This window comes from Lithobates pipiens, unplaced genomic scaffold (assembly GCF_037356315.1).
Source record: "Lithobates pipiens isolate NorthernLeopardFrog02 unplaced genomic scaffold, aLitPip1_a1.2 Scaffold_23, whole genome shotgun sequence".
Lineage (NCBI taxonomy): Eukaryota > Metazoa > Chordata > Amphibia > Anura > Ranidae > Lithobates > Lithobates pipiens.
The window spans coordinates 217,892,804-217,911,693 of record NW_027507785.1 but is presented as its reverse complement, the minus strand read 5'-3'; the positions used below and the strand labels follow the sequence as shown (position 1 = coordinate 217,911,693).

The following is an 18,890-nucleotide window of genomic DNA, read 5'->3' as shown; positions in this document are numbered from 1 at the left end:
GAGTACGTCCACACTCCATGGCTTTGAAACGGTCGGCTGGACAGACAAGCTCAACTGAACGCACTGAAGAACAGCCAGACCTATGAAGAACGACCTGAAACCCAGAAACGAGCGGACCAGAAGCGCCTAATAACAGGTACAACTGATCCACGCGTACCGAAAGACAGATACAAACCTCACAGGTAGACTGCGCCGCAGTGAACGGACAAATTAAGCTGGAGTCTGAAAAGCGCGAATCGTCTCTAACCAAACTTCTACTAACGCAAAGTCAGCAGAAGGAGCCCAAAGGGTGCTTTGCTGTGCCTTGGACCTCCTATTTCTAGTCCCGTCGTACGTGACATACGTCATCGCGCACGGTTTCAGCAAACTGTTCGTCCGTCGTGTGTGGCCATGTCCGTCCATGCTAATTTTGAGCGGACTGTTTGCCGAAACTGTTTGACGGACAAAGTTGGGCGAACAGTCCCCGCGTGTGTACGCGGCCAGAGTCTTTTTAAGCAGTCTCTTTTAAAATGGGCAATACAAATTGATAGTAGGACAAATAGTAGTATCGTTTTTTTAAATGGGGGAAAACCACGTAGCAAAAAAACAAAAAAAAACAAAAAAAACTGTAGTTTTCAGATAGCTGAATTTATATGCAAATCTTAGTTTCTCCCCATACAGGTGACCATGGTCCCACTTAACTCCTAAACCACCCTTTTGGTCCTTTCTTTAATAACTTGTCTACCAGAGCCATTTTTACACAAATTAAAATGCACATTTTAGGCCTGGAGATTAAACTACCCTGAAAGCAAAGACCATGTAGAATAAAATGTTTGTAGTTGCAATTACGTCACATGATATTAGGCATCACTTAAAAGCCCCCTGTGAATAATGTCTAGGGGAGGGTAAAGTTAAATGTAAAAGCAGATTTAAATAAACAAAAAAAGTTGAAGCTCATACTTTGTAATCAGTTACAGCAACAAGTATTTTTTCCTTTCAGGATAAAGGTTTTAATAAAAGCTTATCTTAAACACCCATGCTAGTGTTAAATGATTTGTCTCATCCATGTCAACTGATACATTCTGCTGGGGAGTTGCTTTTGAAAAACAACAGACTTGTTGACTGGATCACCAAATGAAAACAGAAGAAAGCAAGCCTAAAAAAGAGAAAATGAATACAGCCATTACATCTAAGAATATAATAAATGTTTGCTTTTGGGTTTAATACTGTTAAAAAGTAGCAGTAAACTCCCATCTCTGACTTTTACCTACAGGTAAGCCTATAATAAAGCTTAACTATAGGTACTATTTGCACTATTTGCTGTGCATGCAGCCGGTGACGTTACCGGCACAAGCACTCTGAAGGAATGGCCACCCAGACCTTCCCCTTCAGAGTCCTGTGCTGTAGACGGCGGCTCCCGTCCGCATGTGACGTCCTAGTGGCTGAGTGGCATCCTAGTGGCTCAGGTCAGACACACAGTTGTAATCTGTGAACCCGAAAGGAAGACCGGGCGAAGATGGAAGCACCTGCAGCGGTGACAGCTTGTTGCTGGAAGGCTTAGTTTTCAGGTAAGTTTAACATAATGTGCTAGTATGACATTTTTTTTTCTCTTTAACCTGAAAGGTAAACACCTAGTGGTTTACTACCGCTTTATTGTTTTCTTAAAGGGGTTGTAAAGGTAAATAAAAAAAAATACATTTTAAAAAAACAACAAACATGTCTATGCTTACCTGCAAAGGAATAGCACAGAGCGGGCGCGGACCTCCTCTTTTTGGGTCCCCTGCCAGCACTCCTGGCCCCTTCTCTTTGACCAGTGCCCCTGTGGGAAGATGCTTCCCACGGGGGCACTCATGCATGCTCGCACCCAAGCTCCCTCTGCTGCGTCCATTGACAGACAGCAGTACTCGGCCCTGACCCCCCCCCCCCCCCCCGTTTCCTTGTCACTGGCTTTGATTGACTAGGAACCAATGGCTTCCAGTGCCCCAGCGAAGCCAGCAAGACCCGGAAGTGAGGGGAGAGAAGAGCTGCAGACATGCATGGCGCTGGATCGAATGAGATCTCAGGTAAGTAAAGGGTTGCTGATGGGGCAATGCTGACACCTAAACATTTTTTACCTTATTGCAAGGAATGCATTAAGTTAAAAAGACTTTTAGACTTTACAACCTCTTTAACAAGCAGTAAAAGAGCTTTAAAATAAAGCCATTACTGACCTCCGTATCTACTTGTACTTTGAAGTAACTACTCAATACTCAAATACTCTATACTCAAAGATCACAACCAAAACTCTAAAGTTAAGTTTCAGTCCTCACAGCTTAAAATCACCTAGTGTTTCTTTAACCACTGGAGACGCTATAGCCAAATGACGATTACAGCGTGGACCTGCTTTGTCGGGACTACGTCCATTGACGTCGTCCCATGCACGAGCGGCCTGCGCGGCGCGCTCTGTGATCAGCGAGTCTATGAGACTCGCCTGATCACGGATCGGAGCAAGGGGTCGATCCCGACCCCTTACCACATGATCAGCTGTCAGCCAATGACAGCTGATCATGTGACACAACAGAACCGGTAAAAGCCCATCAACGGTGGCCGTGGGAGGGACTTCAGTCCCGATCACGGCCAGCTCATCAGTGCCCACCTGCCCCCTGCCAGTGCCACCTAAATATTAAAAAAGTGCACCCATCAGTGCCCACAGTGCCACCCATCAGTGCCCACAGTGCCACCCATCAGTGCCCACAATCTGCCTCAACAACAGTGCTGCACTTCAATGCCACATATCGGTGCCCATCAGTGTCATCTATCAGTGCCGCCCATCAGTGCCCAGCAGTGCCACCTATCAGAGCCACCTATCAGTGCCCATCAGTCCCATCTATTAGTGGTACCTATCAGTGCCCCTTAGTGCCACCCATTCGTGCCACCCATCAGTGCCATCTTATCTGTGCCCATCTTTGCCCATCAGTGCCGCCTTATCTGTGCCCATCAGTACTGCCTTATCTATGCCTATCGGTGCCACCTTATCTGTGCCTATTAGTGTCGCCTTAACTGTGTCTATCAGTGCCCACCAGTGCCGCCTCATCAGTGCATTTCAATGAAGGAGAAAAATGACCTGTTTGCAAAATTTTATAACAAACTATTAAACATGATTTTTTATTTTTTTGTATTTTGCATATTTTTTTGTTTGTTTAGCAAAAAATAAAACTCCCGGCTGTAATCAAATACCACCAAAAGAAAGCTCTATTTGTGGGAAAAAAATGATAAAAAATGTCATTTGGGTACGGTGTTGTATGACCGTGCAATTGTCATTCAAAGTGCATCAGCGCTGAAAGCTGAAAATTGGTCTGGGCAGGAGGGGGGTTTAAGTGCCCAGTAAGCAAGTGGTTAAATTAGAAGGCTAGCGGGCTGTCAAGTTTCTGCTGCCATTGAAAATAACAGAAAAATAACAGTTCCCCCTGAATTTTTAAGATAAATTCCTCCACAGTGCCTGGAGCTACGTATGTCATTGAGGTCTTGTTATAAAGTACTTTTACTACTGGTTCCAAATATGTAAATGTTTTCTTCTACATATTCTGGGTACACATTAATTTCACTGTTTTTTCATCACAGTTTCCAGTTTTGTACTACTCATATTTGTGACAGGTTTACTTGAGTAAGTTCTGAGTTTTCTGCTTTGTGTTAAGCCCTAGGTAATGGAGAAAAAAATGGAGCTTTACTACTCACCCGAATACTACTCCTGTCTCCTTGCAAAAGAATTAGAATTATTTTGCCCATGAACATCAGTTTTCCAGTCAAGTTTAAATCAGAAGTCCATTTTTCTACTGTCCTGATATATCTGTCCTTTGCTCTCATGTGATCTAAATGTAAAAGCATTGTCCAGGTGCCCTCGTCAGTCACAGTGCCTGCTGACAGAGGGTGGTTTTCATCCGAAATGGAATCCCCAATTAGAGTGTTAAGATTCTGTTGCGCCCACAGGACCAAGTCATGTATCATCGGTTCTGAAAGATGCTGGCCGGCTTGGCCAAGTAATTTGTCTCTGAGCTCCTTACACTGCACCCTGGTAAGTTCTTCCGAGCTGACAGATACATTTGGTAGGGTGGATGGATATGTAACTGGCAGATCAAATATGAGTCGTAGACGAATTTCTGATTCTGTTAGCTGCTGCACGCTTGTCTGAATCATTACTGTTATTCCACTCTCTGCAAAACATAGAAACTCAATCAACCACAATGTGATATCCCGACAGCAATAAATCAGAGGAAAATTACATTTTCCAATAGCTCTTCAAGTCATTCGTCTTCTGCTAAGGACTTCAAGAATCAAATGTTAATGGACAGTTCAAAGTTCCAGGAACTCTACCATCAAAATAGAAGAAAATGATTTTTATGTTCAGGCACAGTGGGGAAGTTGTGTCTTTTTATGTGACCAAATGGATAAAATACATAGCGCTGTGCTTTAACTCATTCTTTAAAATGTGTATGGTTTATGATAAAGGCTGACAAATTCTAGAAACCAGAGAGCCAAGATTTCCCAAAAAATTATAGTTGACACTTAATCCTAAAAACATTTTATTATTGCTGTCAGGAATTTTCCAGTCCTGCACCCTTAGGCCGCGTACACACGCGCGGACTGTTTGCCCAACCTTGTTCGTCAAACAGTTTCGGCAAACAGTCCGCTCAAAATTTGCATGAGCGGACTTGCCCACACACGAGCGGACTGTTTGACGAACAAGGTTGGGCAAACAGTTCGCTCAACTTTTGAAATGAACGGACTCGCCCACGTAAGGAGGAGGCAAATCCGCCCATTTCGAGCGCGTGTACAGGTAGGCGGGGCCCGCGAAGGAGACGTCGCGGGCTCCGCCGCCTGGAATGGGCTTAAAGGGGAACCCCAACGCCGAAAAAAATCGGCGTGGGGGTTCCCCCCAAGTCCACACCAGACCCTTGTCCGAGCACGCTACCCGGCCGGCCAGGAAAGGGGGGCGAGCGAGCGCGCCCCCCCCTCCTGAGCCGTACCAGGCCGCGTGCCCTCAACATGGGGGGTGCCTTGGGGAAGGGGGGGCCGCGCGGCCCCCCCCCACCCCAAAGCACCTTGTCCCCATGTTGATGAGGACAAGGGCCTCTTCCCGACAACCCTGGCCGTTGGTTGTCGGGGTCTGCGGGCGGGGGGCTTATCGGAATCCGGGAGCCCCCTTTAAGAAGGGGGCCCCCGGATACCGGCCCCCCACCCTATGTGAATGAGTATGGGGTACAATGTACCCCTACCCATTCACCTGTGAAATAAAGTACAAAAAAAAACACAACACATGGAAAAAGTATTTTATTGCACAGCTCCGGGGGTCTTCCGTCTTCGGGGGTCTTCTCGCCGGACTCCTCCGCTATGTGTGTGTAGCTCTTTTGCTAGCGGAGGAGTCCGGCTTTCTTCCTCCCCGCCGCCGGCCTCTTCTCCCGACTTCGGGGGTCTTGTCCCCCTCTTCGGTTCTTCTGCCGGGCCACCGCGCCTGGTCCGGTGGCCCGGTCTTCTGTCGCCGTCTTCCGTTCTTCTGTCGCCGCCTTCGGTTCTTCTGCCGGGCCACCGCGCCTTCTTGTAGCTCTTTTACAGGCGGTGGCCCGGTCTTCTGTCGCCGCTGTCGCCGTCGCCGCCGCCGCCTTCCGTTCTTGTTCTTCTTCTTGTTCTTCTTCTTCTTCTCCTGGAGATGTTGACTCGACGAGCTCTCCGGCCGGAATGCCAGGGACACGCTCCGCTGCCACTTATATAGTGACAATGGGGCGGTGTCACATGGTATATGTCACATGGGTTGGTCACATGGTGACCCCGCCCCCTTACGATGTCATAGTCCCCATGTGACATCAACCCATGTGACCAACCCATGTGACATATACCATGTGACACCGCCCCATTGTCACTATATAAGTGGCCGCACAGCGCGGCTCTGGCATTCCGGCCGGAGAGCTCGTCGAGTCAACATCTCCAGGAGAAGAACAAGAAGAAGAACAAGAACGGAAGGCGGCGGCGGCGACGGCGACAGAAGACCGGGCCACCGCCTGTAAAAGAGCTACAAGAAGGCGCGGTGGCCCGGCAGAAGAACCGAAGGCGGCGACAGAAGAACGGAAGACGGCGACAGAAGACCGGGCCACCGGACCAGGCGCGGTGGCCCGGCAGAAGAACCGAAGAGGGGGACAAGACCCCCGAAGTCGGGAGAAGAGGCCGGCGGCGGGGAGGAAGAAAGCCGGACTCCTCCGCTAGCAAAAGAGCTACACACACATAGCGGAGGAGTCCGGCGAGAAGACCCCCGAAGACGGAAGACCCCCGGAGCTGTGCAATAAAATACTTTTTCCATGTGTTGTGTTTTTTTTTGTACTTTATTTCACAGGTGAATGGGTAGGGGTACATTGTACCCCATACTCATTCACATAGGGTGGGGGGCCGGTATCCGGGGGCCCCCTTCTTAAAGGGGGCTCCCGGATTCCGATAAGCCCCCCGCCCGCAGACCCCGACAACCAACGGCCAGGGTTGTCGGGAAGAGGCCCTTGTCCTCATCAACATGGGGACAAGGTGCTTTGGGGTGGGGGGGGGGCCGCGCGGCCCCCCCTTCCCCAAGGCACCCCCCATGTTGAGGGCACGCGGCCTGGTACAGCTCAGGAGGGGGGGCGCGCTCGCTCGCCCCCCTTTCCTGGCCGGCCGGGTAGCGTGCTCGGACAAGGGTCTGGTGTGGACTTGGGGGGAACCCCCACGCCGATTTTTTTCGGCGTTGGGGTTCCCCTTTAAGCCCATTCCAGGCGGCGGAGCCCGCGACGTCTCCCTCGCGGGCCCCGCCTACCTGTACACGCGCTCGAAATGGGCGGACTTTCCGAGCGGGAACAGTCCGCTCATTTCGAAAGTACAGCGGACAGGCCCACACACGGGCGGACTGTTCGCTCAAACACAGTTTCAGCGGACAGTTTTTCGGAATTTCCGAAAGACTTTGTCCGTCCAACTGTCCGCTGAAAGCCCACACACGAGCGGACTGTCCGCCCAAACACTGTTCAGCGGACAAGGTTGGGCGAACAGTCCGCCCGTGTGTACGCGGCCTTACTGTATAACACACGGCTTCATGCTATCAGACTCTGTGCTAATATGGAAGGGTTCAAGTGCTCAATAAAAGAGACAGCTACCACCCAAAAGTGGAACCTCCGCTTAATTGACTACCCCCCCCCCCCATCCAGTGCCACATTTGGCACCTTTCAGGAGCGAAAGGGGAACAGGAAACTGTTTTTGTCAGGTACCTGTCCCCAATTCCCAGGAGACGGTGCCACGGTGCTGTCCCTCAGAAGTTCAGCTCCCCTTCTCCTTCCGCCACTGCCGGGCCATTCAGAAAGCACAGCACACTTTGTGTAAGGCTTCACGGCCGTGTTCCCTTACTATGAATGGCAGCGGTAGCACCCAAGAGCCGATTTGATGATAGGCTGGGGTGCTGACATCGCGGGAACCCTGGACAGGCAAGTGTCCTAATATTAAAAGTCAGCAGCTACAGGTGCTCAACCTGTGGCCCTCCAGCTTTTTCAGAACTACAAGCCCCCTCATGCCTCAGACTTCGGGAGTCATGCTTGTAGCCATCAGCCTTGCAATGCATCATGGAAATTGGAGGCCCACAGGTTGAGCATCCATGAACTAGCCTGTTGGATTTTACATGCAAATATTGCTAGCAGCTATTATGGCCGCTAGCAGTATTCACTGTTCTTCCAACGTGAGCGATTCTCCCATTAGCACTGACTTTTTTTGATGAGGGATCGAGAGATTTTCTTTCCGAAAGAAAATCGCTCCATCTATCCCGGTTTAAGCCAAGTCACACTTTAAACTGCCGTGCCCGCTGTTTCACCTAATCCTCTGTCATTTTTACTGGTGACATCTCTTCTTATATATCCTCATGTTTATTAATTGCCTCCTTGTGTCTTACTTATTTATTTATTACAGGTACTTATTTAGCACCAACAATTCACGCAGCACTTGACGTATATATTGTATATTCACATCAATCATTGCCCTCAAGGAGCTTACAATTCCCTAACTCACATTCATACATAAAACATACTGGTACCAATTTAGACAGGAGCCAATTAACCTACCAGTATGTCTTTGCAGCGGCGTACCAACTGGGGGGGGGCAGTCTGCCCCGGGTAGGGTTGCCACATCATCCCTTTAATCCAGGACACATATTAATTACACAGGTTCTAAAGCTGATTTAATGCAGATAAGGCACCAAGTGAGTTTAATTACCAACTTAATCCGCCACATAACCTGTATAATTAATGTGTGTCCTGGATTAAAGGGATGATATGACAACCCTAGCCCCAGGTGCTACATACTGGGGGTGGGGGTGGGTATCAAGCTGGCGCCCCCGTAATTGAAGCAGTGACAGCTGGGAAGGCTCAGGCAGCTCAGCGAGAGCCTGCCCAGGTTGTCCAGAGCGGTGGGGGTGGTAGTTGTGTTCATGCAGGGGGTCCAGAGGTGCAGGGTGCTGTATGATGTAAAATGGTCCAGAGTACTGTGTAATGTAAAAGGGTCCAGAGGTGCAGGGTGTTATGCAATGTAATAGGGTCCAGAGGTGCAGAATGCTGTTTTATGTAAAGTGGTCAGAGGTGCAGGGTGCTGTGTAATGTAAAAGAGCCCAGAGGTGCAGGGTGCTGTTATATGTAAAGGGGTCAGAGGTGCAGGGGGTTATGTATTGTAAAGGGGTCCAGGGTGCTGAGTAATGTAAGAGAGCCCAGAGGTGCAGGGTGCTGTTTTATGTAAAGGGGTCAGAGGTGGAGGGTTGTGTAATGTAATTGAGTCCAGAGGTGCTGTGTAATGTAAAGAGGTCCAGAGGTGCAGGGGGTTGCATAATGTAAAGGGGTCCAGAGGTGCAGGGGGTTGCATAATGTAAAGGGGTCCAGAGGTGCAGGGGGTTGTGTAATGTAAAGGGGTCATAAGGTGCAGGGGGTTGTGTAATATACAGGGGTCCAGAGGTCTAGGGTACTGTGTAATGTAATAGGGTTCAGATGTTCAAAATGCTGTTTTATGTAAAGCAGTCAGAGATGCAGGGTGCTTTGTAATGTAAAGGGGTGCAGAGGTGCAGGGTGCTGTGTAATGTAAAAGGGTTAAGAGGTGCAGGGTGCTGTGTAATGTAAAAGGGTTAAGAGGTGCAGGGTGCTGTGTAATGTAAAGGGGCCCAGAGGTGCAGGGAGCTGTGTAATGTAAAGGGGTCCAGAGGTGCAGGTGCTTGTGTAATGTAAAGGGGTCCAGAGGTGCAGGGGCTTGTGTAATGTAAAGGAAGGTTTACACCCCCATCCCTGTGCTGTATGCAACAAAGGAGGGGAGAAGTTTGGGACTTTGAATGAGGTGTGTGTGTAGTGAAACCAAACAAATCACGTAGGTAAAACCATCCATATGTTTATTACTTAACCATTAAATGGCATGGCATAATTGTCAGGGCTGGGCCCAACCCTTCCTTCTCAGAGCTGGCCGTTGAGCGGTTGGCTATTTGCCAGCTCCTATCTCACCTGTTGATGATCCTGCTCGTCAGTCCTGCCTACTTAAGCCGTTCAGCCCAGATGATCTCTGCCTTCGCCTTGGTCACATCTCTAGAGACGCTCTCCTGTGTTCCTGATAAAGACTTGCTTGGCTGACTTTCCTTCTGGCTCCCTGATGTTTTGGCTTGCCCGATTATCCGTTCCGGTTTCTGAACTCTGGTTTTGACTACGTTTACTCTGTTTACCTTTTTTTTTTTTTTATATTGTTAAACAAGTGTGATTTAACTGTATTTCTGTCTCAGCCCGATTCATGGTTTCTGACAATAATACAGCATAACATGCATAGTAATGTTGTCAAATTACATTGGGAAAATTGGTCATAACATGGCACATAACAGTAAAAGATATGCGTACTGGACACTTTGGCAGAATGTAGTCTGGTAAAAATGTAAATTGGTAAAACCATCTAGGATGTCAATTTACAGTGGATGCATCAAGATAGGCTTGATGCGTTTCGTGGACTCATTAGGAGAGGTGCATCTAAAAGGGGATAAATGGGCAAAAACAATGTTATTTCAGCTTTGTGGCCAGTGGGCTGGTTGGGCTGGCATTCCCACCGCGCATCGGCACCACTGACCCTGCGCTGTGAGTGTGACATCCTGGCTGGGCATCTTGTCACGCACACATCTGTTATTTCAGCTTGGCTGACACCAGGGGAGTCTCTCCGATGGATCGCCAGGCTGTCTCTCCTGTGTCACGTCAGCGTGACACTGGGGGGGCCTGATGGCCATGCTGGGCTCATGTCTGCGGTCTTTGGTGGTTTACAGCTTCTGTGTCAGCACACTATGTGCAATTTCACATCCCTGATTCATTAAGGTAGCCCACCAGCAAGCACCTTGCTCACATTCTTTCACCTTAGCCTTTTTCCTTGGAGCTAGTATATGCACATTTCTGTATTTATGTCCTTTTGGTATCTTCTCTCACTTCACCCTCTCATTCTGGATTTGTTCTATTATTGTGAGCACCTCGGTCACATTCTTATTCTCCTACCATGGTTATGGGCTCTACTCTATTTCTACGCACATTGATATGGTAATATATCTTTTACTCTATTTCACATATTCCAGAAGTCCCATTAACCTTGACATGAAGAATTCACATTCCATGGGAGATTGCAGCCAAGCTCATGGTTTTTCTTATTGGATCCCTTCCTCAGCTCCCGGGCCAGACATAAAATTGGCCAGCCCCTAGAACCTGTCATCGCATGTTTTAGTTTATACTATTATTTATGTCCAGAGGTGCAGGTTGCTGTGTAATGTGCAGGGGTCCAGAGCTACAGGGGGCTGTGTAATGTAAAGGGGTCCAGTTGTGGAGAGGAGGTACAAAGTAGTGATAAAGAGATATTGGGGATGCAGGGGGCACAGTGGGGCGTTTTTCAATTTTAAAGTTGGATGAGGGGGTGCCAGATATAGGATCCACCCCAGTTGCCAAATGCTCTAGGTACGCCCCTGTGTCTTTGGAGTATGGAAGAAACCTGAGTACCTGGAGCAAACCCATGTAGGCACAGGGAGAACTTGCAAATTCCACACGGGTAGTGCCATAGTTGAAATTAAACCAATAGCAGTGTTTACTTCAGTTATTTCCAGATTCCAGGGGCATCATCCCCCCAAAGGCTTGGAATTATTCCTTAAATGCTCCTTAAAGCAAAGGGGGAAGCTCCACTCGTTTGCTACCTCCCCCACTCCGCTGCCACATTTGGCACCTTTCGGGTTTTTGAAAGGTACCCATACCCACTCCTGGGAGACCTCACCGTGGTGAGGTCCCTTGGAAGTTCGGCCCCCCTTCTCCTTCCCCCACCGCCGGGCCATTCAGAAAGTGGAGCTGTGAAGCAGCAAGGTTGAGGTGCCGACATCACTGGATCCCTGGACAGTTAAGTGCCGGACATGAAAAGTCAGCAGCTACAGTATTTGTAGCTACTGACTTTAAATTGTTTGGTGGGGAGGCGGAACTCCTCTTTAAGTCTAGGGGAAGATAAAAAGGCTTCTGGCTTATCTTGCCCCTGCTTGGGTTTGTTCCAGCGCTCTCCTCCTCTCCATCGAGTCGGTGAGCAGTCCCTCAGAGGCCTCACATAAAATTCAAGGCTACTAACCCTGCATTGTACGTATAGAAGGCAAAGGTGTGACTGTGGCCGAGAGAATATTAGAGAGGAAGCTTCCTTGGACCCCCTGGATGTTACATAATCATCAGGTAACTTTTTTAAATCCATTCTTCCTGGAGTTCAGCTTTAAAGAAGACATATAATTTTTTTTAACAGTATTCAGCTCCTAAAGGGTTATTGTACATATAGGACTTTGTTCCATCTCCCTAGGTGCCCTGTAAGGCTAGATGATACACTGTCAACCTGCTCCACACACCCCCCCCCCCCATTCTCATTCTGGGGGTAGATGTTCTAGCTGATTTAGATACACTGCCAGCAGTCCTGGCTCCTCCCCCCCTGCCAAGTGCACTCAATAGCAAGCCACTTGCTATGGAGGCACTTCAGCAGGTTCCCTCCCAAACCACGCTATGTGTGTCCATTCACACACAGAGCGTGGCTCGGCCCCATCCCCTGCTCTCCCCTATTTGGCTCACTGAGTCAATACCACTGCTGTGTGAGCCAATGAAGAGAGAGAGAGAGACCCTGGAGAGCTGCTGCTCTCATGCACATTGCTGGATCAAGATGGGGCTTGACGTTCCATTGCACGGAGTCATGTAGAGTTTTTCCTTTTGCATTTTTAATTCACCTGTGTTGGTTAATCATGTGACCTTTTGTATATACTATTTAAGTGTTAATTATTTTGTTTTTTTATCAGCCATGACTAAGGACTAACGTTGATGCTTGGATCCAAGGCTAGAGTTGTACTTAATAAAAAGTCTGTTATCAGATGTAAACAAAATACATATAGAATATATGATATATTAGAATATATAGATTACAGGCTTTACATGCACTCACGAGTACGGAAATACCAGCAGGTCTATATAAAGTGCCTCGCAAGTACGGACACATTTGCCTCTTGACATGGCACCGTTTTCGTTTTTTACTGTTGGAATCTTTGTTAAATATTAGTCAACGCGACATGGCACTGCTCCCGAACCATAAGTGACAGGGACACCAAACTTGGGGAGCACTGAGAGGGGACTCAGGACTACAACATATCCGACATTTTGGGGGCAGCCAGTTTGTACTATACCATGTCACAGTCTTGGGTCCCCCAAGTTTGGTGTCCCTGTCGCTTATGTTTCGGGAGCAGTGCCATGTCAAACTGACCAAGATTTCAAATAAAGCTAGTGTATTTACATGCATTGAGAAGTGAAAAAGGGTATTGTTTCACTTTAAGTACATTTTCGTTTTACGTACATGCTCTTTTCCCATTGTGTATTTAAAAGTGGGGTATGCCTGTATATAAGTTAGGGTGGTGAATCATTACTGTTAAAAGGGTTGGTTCCAAGGCTATACTGAAATATATATCCCGCCACAGGGCAGTGTACAGCTGGGTACGGCCATGTGAATGAGCCCTGCGGCATCTCTTCCCAGCTCCTTCTGTTCTTCCAACAGAGCCATCTTAGATACCTTATGCGTCCAGTCGGAGTAGAGTTGAGTATTCGAAATCATCTCTAACCGAAATTCCAATTCACACTCTTTTGAAGTCCAATCAGGTGTATGGACACATGAGTGTATATTTAAGCAATGCCATTGACTAAATGTCTCCATATAAAAAAGGTACTGAGGTCACCAGCATCCCACCACTTTGTTTATGTGTGCTGCAGGGCAGGGAATGACCTGGCCTTTAGCCAATTAGACTTTAAAAGAGCACGAAGTGGTAGTTTCCATAGAGGTGAAATCAGAGGACATCCATACTTCCAAGTATGAGAAAGCATGTGATCCTCTTTGAAGCAAACAATGCTCAGGCCTGAGAGGTTAATCACCAAGTGGGGAGGGAGTGACATCATCCATCTTGTATAAACGTTAACACAAAGGGGTTTATTCCACGGATGTACAGAGGAGCACAGGGAAGTGAAGCATGAACTGGGCATGGGGAAAGGGGGACTTTAAGGGCCCCACCATTTTGGCACAGGAACGTGTGCGTTCTGAGGGCGCATTCACACCTGCTTTCAATGGGGCAGCCTCCTTCAGCTAATCACCAGGAACACCCACTGGGATTTTCATGCACAACCATTTCTAGGATTTACAGAAAATGGTCCCAAAAAGAGAAAATATCCAGTGAGTGGCAGTTGTGTGGATAAAAATGCCTTGTTGATGTCGGAGGAAAATGGACAGACTGGTTTGAGATGATAGAAAGGCAACAGCAACTCAAAGACCCATTCGTCACAACCAAGGTATGCAGAATACCATTTCTGAAGACACAACAAATCGAACCTTGAAGCAGCAACAGAAGACCACACCGGGTGCCAATCCTGTCAGCCAAGAACAGGAAACTGAGGCTAAAATTCGCACAGGCTCATCAAAATTAGACAACAGAAGATTGAAAAAACATTGCCGGGTCTGATGAGTTTTGATTTCAGCTGCGACATTCAGATGGTAGGGTCAGAATTTGGCATAAACAACATGAAAGCATGGATCCATCCTGTCTTGTTTCAACGGTTCAGGCTGGTGGTGGTGTAATGGTGTGGGGGATATTTTCTTGGCACCCTTTGGGCCCCTTAGTACCAATTGAGCATTGTTTAAATGCCATGGCCTACCTGAGTATTGTTGCTGACCATGTCCATCCCTTTATGACTACAGCATGCCTATCTTCTGATGGCTATTTCCAGCAGGATAATGCACCATGTCACAAAGCTCAAATGATCTCACCACTGGTTTCTTGACAACAGTGAGGTCACTGTACTCCAATGGCCTCCAAAATCACCAGATCTTAATCCAATAGAGCACCTTTGGGATGTGGTGGAACGGGAGATTCACATCATGGATTTGCAGTCGTCAAATCTGCAGCAACTGCGTGATGTCATGTCAATATGGACCAAAATCTCTAAGGAATGTTTCCAACACCTTGTTGAATCTATGCTATGAAGAATTAAAAGAGGTTTAAAGTCTCCCAAATTTTCATATGTATGTATTCCATGTATTAAGGTGAAAAATCTTCTGTGCTGCAGCTGGCCCCAGAACCCCCCTTTTCTTAACCTGAACCCAACCATTCCAGCATTGAGGACGAGCACAGCAGCTCCAGCTGCTGTTCTCATTGGATCCTGCTGCATTCAATCAGAACCAGTGACACGGGAGCCAGGGGGTGGGGCCGAGTCCCGCTGTCTGTGTCAATGGATGCAGCAGCAGGACTCGGAAGAGCACCCGCATGAGTGCACGCATGGAAAGCTGCTCTCCATGGGGGCACTCGATGAAGAGGAGGAGCCAGGAGCGCTGCTGGGGGACCCCAGAAAAAGGAGGATTGGGGCCGCTCTATGCAAAACCCTTGCACAGAGCAGGTAAGTATGACAATTTTGTTATTTTTTAAAAGAAAAAGAACAAACCTTTACAATCACTTTAAGGCAGTTCTGAAGCCAAAAGGGGGGGGGGGGGGGTTCAGCCCGGTACCAGCAAGGTGTATCTAAAAAAGTGACCAGTGAGTGTATATACACACACACACCTACAGTATCTCACAAAAGTGAGTACACCCTCACATTTTTGTAAATACTTCTTTTTTTTTTATGTGACAAAACTTAAGAAATGACACTTTGCTACAATGTAAAGTAGTGAGTGTACAGCTTGTATAACAGTGTAAATTTGCTGTCCCCTCAAAATAACTCAACACACAGCCATTAATGTCTAAATGGCTGGTGACAAAAGTGAGTACACCCCTAAGTGAAAATGTCCAAATTGATTATTTTCCAGCACTGCCTTAACCCTCTTGGATATGGAGTTCACCAGAGCATACCAGTCCCTGGAAGTTCAACATTGCATCTCATGGCAAAGAGCTCCCTGGTGATCGTAAAAAAATAATTGTAGCTCTACATAAAGATGGCCTAAGCTATAAGAAGATTGCCAAGACTCTGAAACTGAGCTGCAGCATGGTGGCCAAGACCATACAGCGGTTTAACAGGACATGTTCCTCTCAGAACAGGCCTTGCCATGGTCGACCAAAGAAGTTGAGTGCATCTGCTCAGCATCATATCCAGACGTTGTCTTTGAGAAACAGACATATGAGTGCTGCCAGCATTGCTGCAGATGTTGAAGGGGTGGCGGGGGGGGGGGTCAACCTGTCAGTGCTCAGACCATATGCCGCACACTGCATCAAATTGGTCTGCATGGCTGTCATCCCAGAAGGAAGCCTCTTCTAAAGATGATGCACAAAAAGCCTGCAAACTGTTTCTGAAGACAAGCAGACTAAGGACATGGATTACTGGAACCCTGTACTTTGGCCTGATGAGACCAAGATAAACTCATTTGGTTCAGATGGTGTCAAGCATGTGTGGCAGAAACCAGGTGAGGAGTACAAAGACAGTTCCTTGAGGGGATCATGAATGCCAACATGTACTGTGACATACTGAAGCAGAGCATGATCCTCCCCCCCCCCCCCCTGTTCAGAGACTGGGCCGCAGGGCAGTATTCCAACATGATAACGACCCCAAACACACCTCCAAAATGATCACTGCCTTGCTAAAGAAGCTGAGGGTAAGGGCCGGTTCACACAGGGGGCGACACGAGGCGACACGACTTGCCGTGCCGCGATCTGACAAGTCGCCCCGTTCTGTACAATGGAACCGTTCTGAGAGGAGCGACTCGAGTCGCTCCGACTCAGAAAAAAGGTTCCTGTACTACTTTTGGGCGACCTCGGGGCGACTTGCATTGACTTCTATACAGAAGTCATTTGCAAGTCGTCGCTGAGGTCGCGGCGAGGCAAGTCAGTGTCGCCTCGCATCGCCCCCTGTGTGAACCGGCCCTAAAGGTGATGGACTGGCCAGGTGGAGGAGGTGATGGACGGAAGGTGGAGGAGTGCAAGGTCTCTAACATCCACCAGCTCCGTGAGGTCTTCATGGAGGAGTGGAAGAGGACTCCAGTGGCAACCTATGAAGCTCTGGTGAACTCCATGCCCAAAAGGATTAAGGCAGTGCTGGAAAATAATGGTGGCCACACAAAATATTGACACGTTGGTCCCAATTTGGACATTTTTACTTAGGGGTGTACTCACTTTTGTTGCCAGCAGTTTAGATATTAATGGCTGTGTGTTGAGTTATTTTGAGGGGACAGCAAATTTACACTGTTATACTGTTAAAATGTTTCACAATTCTTTCTATGCAAACAATTTTCTCTGCTATTCTGAAGCCACAGCAGTCAAAAGAAAGGAAGAAAAAAACTGGGCAGTCTGCCAAGAATCAAAACATTCTTTATCAGTTGAACTTAAAGCCCCATACACACTATCAGATTTTCTGCTGATTTTTGTCTTCAGATTTACCAAAACCATGTAGTGTAAGGGCCTGCCTGATTCCTTACACATTGAAACTCCTAAGGTTTGACCTCATATTATATGGTTTTGGTAAATCTGAAGGAAAAAAAATCAGCAAAAAATCTGATAGTGTGTATGGGGCTTACATATAAACATCGTAACCATTTGTCAATAGAATAGACGTTGTAAGTGAAAAAAGTTTAACCACTTAAACACTAAACCTTTTTCTGACATTTGTTGGTTTCAAGTAAAAATCATTTTTTTTTTTTTTTTGCTAGAAAATTACTTGGAACCCCCAAATTATATATATAATATATATATATATATATATATATATATATATATATAAATAATATATTTATTTATTTTAGTAGACACCCTAGAGAATAAAATGGTGGTTGTTGCACTATTTTATGCCACACTGTATTTGCGCAGCGGTCTTTCAAATGCAATTTTTTTTTTTTTTAATTACTTTAATGAATTAAAAAAATAAAAAAAACCCAAACAGTAAAGTTAGCACATTTTTTTGTATAATGTGAAAGATATGTGTGTGTGTGTGTGTGTGTACACATTGGACAGATGTAAAGCCCAGCCTGTCCAGCTCCTCTGCTCCTGGATCTCCTTCCCATGATGTGATTGTATTAGCAGTGGAGGGATTTATGTATACGGATCTATGTAGACGGATCTCTGTATACGGCTCTATGTATACAGATCTATGTATAGTATACGGATCTCTGTATACAGATCTATGTATAGTATACGGATCTCTGTATACGGATCTATGTATGCTGCTTGTCTCCCTCTGCCAGCCCAGGTTAAGGATTAAGCGATCCATACATTAAATAATGGGAAATCAATGGCTTTATCTAGTCTGTGACAGATCAGAGCTGATACAATGTCCTTTACCTGAACGGGAGAGAACTTCAAATTCCCCCGGCTCACAGTATATGGCTGACAGCACAGAGATCTCCTCCAGCGCCGCCTCTGACATGCACAGCCCGGAGCCCCCATCCATGTCACCGATCCGGGATCATCAGCACTTCCCTTTCCGCTGCTCTATGGAGCTTCCCCTGCATTGCGCTCGCTGTCCACTGGGTGGCAGAGCTTTCCTTTATAGACATGCAGTTTCGATAAGAACCACTAAGTGGCGCTGATGGCGTTTCCATAACATCAATGTATTTATTTGGGTTTGTTTGAGCTTCATGTTCATTTTTTCCCCCCAGATTAATAATGTAAATAAAACAAATGACATATTAGATCAGCTTAGTAAAAGTCTGAGATCTGGGGGAACTATGGTTATCTTTCCTATCTGACAGCAGGCTTTCCTGCAAAGCGATTTTCTTGCAACAGCGCTGTGCTAGGTCGCAATTTGTTGGAATTGGGGAGGGGGTGCTGGGCTGCAATGCCCCTGAATGCTCCCATGTCTGATAGCCAATCCCTTCTATGATATGGCTAAACAGAAACCTCAATTTTACAGGGGGATTTTTCAGTTAACAATACCCTATCTGCAGGCACAATAGAGTGAAAACGAGTCAGAACCTCTGTTAAGTTTTTAATGCTACCTGGGGATGCAATGGGAAGATTGACGAGTGTAATGGCAGGAGGAGGGGGGATTATTCTGCTGGGGCCACAGCAATTCAAACACTATTGTCCTAACAAACAAGTCCTTTGTGTTCCCGAAAAGCCACAATTTTTGTGTTGGTGATGGTTTGCAACCTGCCCAATATTTCCACTGTGGACCCAGACAGGGCTCATGCATTTGAGCACATTAAAAATATTCATATTTACCAGGGGCAGCCCGTCCATTAAGGGTGCACAGGAGCTACCCCTCCTATCCATGCATCCGGCCCCCATGCAGGATGCCGGATGCATGTATTCCAATGTTTTTTCGAAGCACATGATTAGAGCCAGAGTCTCTAACAGGCTTCAATATAGGGTGGGCTCGGAACGCAAAGCACTGCGAACCGAGCCCACCCTGTTGTGTGACAATAGCGAA

General features: G+C 47.1%; 1 protein-coding gene across 2 annotated transcripts in view; it reads right to left on the bottom strand.

The window, feature by feature from the left end:
• RWDD3 (RWD domain containing 3) overlaps positions 1 to 17,964 on the bottom strand; it is a 30,025-nt gene extending 12,061 nt beyond the window's left edge. Inside the window, exons 1-2 of one of the 2 annotated variants that reach the window (XM_077452866.1) lie at positions 17,801 to 17,964; positions 3,694 to 4,169 (exon numbers count right to left, since the gene is read on the bottom strand). In XM_077452866.1, coding sequence (XP_077308992.1) covers positions 3,694 to 4,169; positions 17,801 to 17,909 — 585 coding nt within the window. In that variant the 5' untranslated portion in view covers positions 17,910 to 17,964. The remainder of the gene's footprint in view (positions 1 to 3,693; positions 4,170 to 17,800) is intronic. The other variant, XM_077452867.1, reaches the window with a different exon arrangement.
• Between the last annotated feature and the right edge of the window lie 926 nt (positions 17,965 to 18,890).